General features: G+C 42.3%; 1 protein-coding gene and 1 non-coding gene across 2 annotated transcripts; one reads left to right on the top strand and one right to left on the bottom strand.

Annotated features, from left to right (window-relative positions):
- Positions 1-1,469: 1,469 nt before the first annotated feature.
- LOC138434910 (U11 spliceosomal RNA) lies at positions 1,470-1,602 on the top strand. Its single transcript, XR_011254967.1, has one exon. It is a non-coding gene; the product is annotated as a U11 spliceosomal RNA (small nuclear RNA).
- A 3,332-nt stretch (positions 1,603-4,934) lies between these two features.
- LOC138434326 (large ribosomal subunit protein eL43) lies at positions 4,935-5,323 on the bottom strand. The gene has a single exon (XM_069578826.1). It carries the CDS (start codon positions 5,289-5,291, stop codon positions 5,013-5,015), a length of 279 nt encoding a protein of 92 aa, XP_069434927.1. The 5' UTR covers positions 5,292-5,323; the 3' UTR covers positions 4,935-5,012.
- Positions 5,324-5,799: the final 476 nt, after the last annotated feature.

The raw sequence follows: 5,799 nt of genomic DNA, 5'->3' as shown, positions 1-5,799 counted from the left end.
CATGAATGATTCCAATTTTATGCCTTTCTGGAAAACACAGAACTACAGGGCCAGAAAAGAGGTTGCCAGGATTGGGGATGGGAGGAGGGGTTGACTAGAAAAAGGGACAAAGGGACTTTTGGGGGTGATAAAAATACTGATTGTGATAACAGATTCATGTCTATATGAGTTTGTTAAAATTCATAGAACTGTATGATAAAAAAAGGTGAATTTACTGTATATAAATTATACCTCAATGAACCTAACCTTAGGGCTCCCCCTCTGTGGCTCGGCGGTAAAGAATATGCCTGCAGTACAGGAGACACAGGAGACCCGGTTTCGATCCCTGGGTGGGGAAGATACCCTGGAGGAGTGCATGGCAACCCACTCTAGTGTCCTTGCCTGGAGAATCCCATAGACAGAGGAGCCTGGCGGGCTGCAGTCCATGGGGTCGCAGAGCCAGAAAGACTGAAGCAACTTAGCACGCAAACCTGACTTTAAGAAATGTCAGAGAAATTACAGAAAGCAAGGACTATATTTTTAAAATAGTCTTAATTGCACAAGTGACAAAATACATAATAAAATAATCGTTATGGGTTTTTTAACAAAACATTATAAGTAAATCTAAAGTTTTGTGTGTCTGTGCCCAGACTCCTTTCCTCCTTTCCAGCGTTAATCATTAATGTTTTAATACAAATATGTAGCCATAAAAAATAAAGCACTGGGTTTTTGTATGCACACGTGTGCTTTTTATTAGGTCAATGATATCATGCGGTACCCTATGCAACACATTTTTCACTCAGTTTTAAAATATTTGTTGATAAAGCACAGTAGTTTTTGTTTGCTTACGTTAATGGTATCACGCTGTACCTTATTCTACTGCTTTTATCAATCTGTGTATTTTGATGTCCAATTTACTCCTTGAAAGTGCAGCAGTTGGCATTCCACTTTATAAACCCACCACATTCTGCTGTTCCGTTGCTGCGTAGGTGAAGATTAAATTGCTCCCAGTGTTTTGATCTTACAGTGATCCGACGCCTCCAGTGCTCCTGTGGTCGCTTCGGGGTGAACGCCTAGGAGTAGCACAAGTTGTGCATTTTCAATTTTAATAGGGTGAGATTTGAGTCTTCCCCAGATAGGTACGTGTATCTACCGGAAAATCAGTCTCGCAGCGCAGCTCACGCGCAGTAGAGGATCACGCTCCTTCCTACAAACCCCTCCCCTACGCCTCCCTAAGCACCCACAGGCACCTTCCCAGGAAGCACCGCGCATATTTGCATACGACTCAAGTCTCGGCTTTTATTTTAAATAAAAATCCAAAGACAGATGATAGAGTCTCCTTATGAAGACTTCTCTCCCTTTCAGAAGGGTCTGCCGTTACATCCTCAACTTTGGGAACTCTGAATGGAAAACTGCATCGACTTTATTTTCACCTTTATTGTAAAAGGGGTTTGCCGACACTGCCACCCTGCTTTGAAAACTGGCAAAGCAAAAAGGGCTTCTGTCGTGAGTGGCACACGTAGGGCAGCTCGTTTGCTCTACGTGCGGAATCGACATCAAGAGATTTCGGAAGCATAATTTTTGCTATTGGGGCAGCTGGTGATCGTTGGTCCTGGCGCCCCTACTTATGGTGTCCGCAAAGCAGAAGTTGAAGTTAACCGTTGTGTTCTCTTCTGGCAGGTTGGCTTTTGCTTTTTTTTGTTTCTTTTTCCTACTGGTGGTGTTATGTATCTCGTCCTTCAAAAACTTCGATTTTTAAGTAAAAAGTTGTGTGAATTAAACCAATATACTTTCGAGAGCTAGATTATGATTTTTTCTCATTTTCGCGAGTTAGGAGAGTAAGTGAAGTATTTTTCTGCTGGGCCAGGCAGCCAGAAGAAATGTCTACAGTTTTTTTGGATGTCTGTTTACCAGGGTAACAGAATCATAATGCGAAGCTTATTTTGTAAGAGTTATTTTCTTACTACTACATGTATACACTATCAGTTTCTAAATTTGTGTTGATATTCTTTCTGTAATTTCTGTCCTTTAAGAAGAATCACTACTTTAAAACACCAGGTAAGTAGCACTCTTACTGTTGATAACAACAACGTTTTCGCAGAGCAGCCCATTAAGAGACACAAAAGTGTAAAACCTTCAAAAAATTCATCTCATATGTTAAATTATGTTTAAGAAGGAAATTCTCTGGCTGTCCAGTGTTTTATATGCAGAGCTGCCGCTGCAGGGGGCGCAGGTGGTCCGAGAACTAGAATCCTGCATGCTGCCTTGTGCGACAAAAAAGAAAGAAAGCGGTTTTGCTACAAAGATTCATTCCATTCATTCTAACAACAAATGTGTAAGTGTTCTGCAATATAGGATGGTCTCTCCAAACCCCTGGAAGCCCAGACGTAAAGAATCTGCCTGCAATGCCAGAGACCTGGGTTTGACCCCCGGGTTGCGAAGATCTGGAGGAGGGCATGTCAACCCCTTCCAGTATTCTTGCCTGGAGAATCCCCATGGACAGAGAAGCCTGGCCGGCTGCAGTTCATGGGTCTCAAAGAGTCGGATACGAGCCACTAAGCACACTGTTCAGTTCAGTTAAGTCGCTCAGTCATGTCCGACTTTTTGCGACCCCATGAATCGCAGCACGCCAGGCCTCCCTGGCCATCACCAACTCCCGGAGTTCAGTCAGACTCACGTCCATTGAGTCCGTGATGCCATTCAGCCATCTCATCCTCTGTCGTCCCCTTCTCCTCCTGCCCACAATCCCTCCCAGCATGAGAGTATTTTCCAGTGAGTCAACTCTTCACATGAGGTGGCCAAAGTACTGGAGTTTCAGCTTCAGCATCATTTCTTCCAAAGAAATCCCAGGGTTGATCTCCTTCAGAATGGACTGGTTGGATCTCCTTGCAGTCCAAGGGACTCACAAGAGTCTTCTCCAACACCACAGTTCAAAAGCATCAATTCTTCGGCGCTCAGCTTTCTTCACAGTCCAACTCTCACAACCATACATGACTACTGGAAAAACCATAGCCTTGACTAGACAGACTTTTGTTGGCAAAGTGATGTCTCTGCTTTTGAATATGCTATCTAGGTTGGTCATAACTTTTCTTCCAAGGAGCAAGCGTCTTTTAATTTCATGGCTGCAGTCACCACCTGCAGTGATTTTGGAGCCCCCAAAAATAAAGTCTGACATTGTTTCCACTGTTTCCCCATCTATTTCCCATGAAGTGATGGGACCAGATGCCATGATCTTCGTTTTCTGAATGTTGAGCTTTAAGCCAACTTTTTCACTCTTCACTTTCACTTTCATCAAGAGGCTTTTTAGTTCCTCTTCACTTTCTGCCATAAGAGTGGTGTCATCTGCATATCTGTAGCACACTCCAAATCAGCGCACAAGTTGGGAGTGGGATAGTTGGATCCAGGATCCCCCCTTGGATACAAAAAATCCGCAGATGTTCAAGTACCATATATAAAATGGCATAGTGTGTGTGCCTGCGTGCTCAGTCGTCTCCAACTCTTTGCAACCCCACGGACTGTAGTCCGCCAGGCTCTTCTATCCATGGAATTCTCCAGGCAATAAGACTGGAGTGGGTTGCCATTTCCTCCTCCAGGGAGGGGATCTTCCCCAACCAGGGATGGAATCTGTGTCTCCTGCCTTGGCAGGCTGATTCTTTACCATACTTGCATGTAACCTCTGCACATCCTCCAGGTATATTTAAAATCACTTCTAGATTATTTACAATACCTAAAACAAGGTAAATGCTTGTAAAATAGCTGCAGGCTGGCAGCAAAATCAAGTTTTGCCTTTTGGAACTTTATGGGTTTCTTCTGTTTTTTAAATCAGTGGTTGGTTGAATCTGGGGATGCAAAACCCAGGGATACAGAGGGCTGGTTGTACTGTTTTGCTCACTTAATGAATGAGAAAACAGAAGCTCTGAAAGGCGCCCAACACAGAGCTAGAAAGTAGCAGGGTCAAGAGATGAGTCCAGATCTTCTGAAAGGAAACTTGCTCTGACTTCACAGAGTAATATCCAAGAAAAATGTCAACCAGAATGGAATCTATTACAGATGGAAGATTTTACTGGGAGAGTGAAGCTTTTTTCCTTTTATTTCTCTATATTTTCCAGTTAGTTCTCAGAAAATATGGGGTAGATGAAAAGATTAGAGAAATGATGAGGATGCACAGTCACTGGAATACAAATGATGAAAAATAAAATAAAATAAAGAAAAAGAAAAAGAAAATCAGATTCACAAAGAAGCCAGTCAGTAAAGACCATATATTATATGATTCCTTTTACCCAAGATGTCCAGAAGAAGCAAAGCTATAGGGACAGAAAGTAGGTTAGTGATTGCCTGGGACTGGAGTTGAGAGCAGGGACTGACTACAAATGGGCATGAGGCATGTTTCTGCCGTGAAGGAAATGTTCTACAAGTAAATTATGTTGCATAAATCTATGAGTTTCCTAAAATCATTAAATTGTACACTTAAAATGGGTAAGTTTTATGTAAATTGTATTTTAATAAAACTAAATTTTCTCTTTTTCAGCAGCCTGTCTTCCTCTCGAATTTTCCCAAAGTGACTAATTCCTCCTCATTCTTTGTGTCAGTTCAAATATCACTTCCTCAGGGAGGCCCTCCTTGACCCACCCCCAATAGACTTACTTCTAATCATATCATAGACTCACAACAGGATGTGTTTACTGCAGGTGGGTGATGGGAGGGGAGGTGGTTCAGGGATATGGATTTTGAGAAGCTATGAAGTTTTGGTATTTTGAAGGATGGAGGGGGAAAGGGTGTCAGTTTGTCAGAGAAGTGAAAGTGAAAAGTTTCTCAGTCATGTCCAACTCTTTGCATGACTCCATACAATCCATGGAATTCTCCAGGCCAGAATACTGGAGTGGGTAGCCTTTCCCTGTTCCAGGGGATCTTCCCAAACCAGGGATAAAACCCAGGTCTCCAACGTTGCAGGCAGATTCTTTTTTTTTTTTTTTTCCTGTTAGATAAATTAACCCATTTATTACAGGCTAGCAACGTTATCGATGGTGGCGCTTCTACTGGTCCTTCAGTTCCTTCAGTCTTCTGATGGCGGACTTGACTGTGACAGCAGAAGTGGTATTGTAGGTCCAGGCACCACCAGCTACTGTTTTCATGCAGGAACCACAATGCCAAATGCCCACAGCTCTTCTCTTCATCTTGGTTTTGCCACAGAAGGAGCAGGTATACTTGGCATGCTGGCTGATTTCAATTTTCTTCACCATTTTTCTGAGGGAGGCACCATAACGGGTCCCGTACTTGCCCACGATTCCGACCTTCTTGGTGCGTTTCGCCATGTTAACGCAACCTAGAACCGAGCCCAAGAGCTGCAGGCAGATTCTTTACCATCTGAGTCACCAGGGAAGTACAGTTTGTCAGAAGAGAGGAGGAAGTTTCCATCCTTCAGGTAGGCAAATGCCAGCATGGCTTCTCTCTTGAAACCAACCAAATCTGATTCCTGAGCTCCCCTATTGATCTGTATCTCCAATGTTGCAATCAGTGACCACTGATAAGAAATGAAGGTCACACAAAAATTGTATTCTATACACTAACTGAAAAGAAAATTAAGAAATAATTCCATTTACAATAATATTAAAAAATAATATTAGAAAATATTTTTAAAAATAATAGAAAAAAATACTTAGGAATGTTTGTATGATACTTAGGAAATTTAACCAAGGAGGAGAAACTTAACCAAGGAGGAGTGTAACTTGTACATGAAAACTACAAAACATTGTTGAAAGAAATTCAAGAAGGCAGAAACAAATGGAAAGGTCGTCCATGTTCACAATCTTATTAAGATGC

The sequence above is a fragment of the Ovis canadensis genome, chromosome 2 (assembly GCF_042477335.2).
Source record: "Ovis canadensis isolate MfBH-ARS-UI-01 breed Bighorn chromosome 2, ARS-UI_OviCan_v2, whole genome shotgun sequence".
NCBI lineage: Eukaryota > Metazoa > Chordata > Mammalia > Artiodactyla > Bovidae > Ovis > Ovis canadensis.
Note: the sequence above shows the minus strand (reverse complement) of the source record. Positions and strands in the feature narration are given on the sequence as shown.

Excerpts from the sequence above, each read along its gene's own strand:
- LOC138434326 (XM_069578826.1), bottom strand. The coding sequence starts at position 5,291 with ATGGCGAAACGCACCAAGAAGGTCGGAATCGTGGGCAAGTACGGGACC.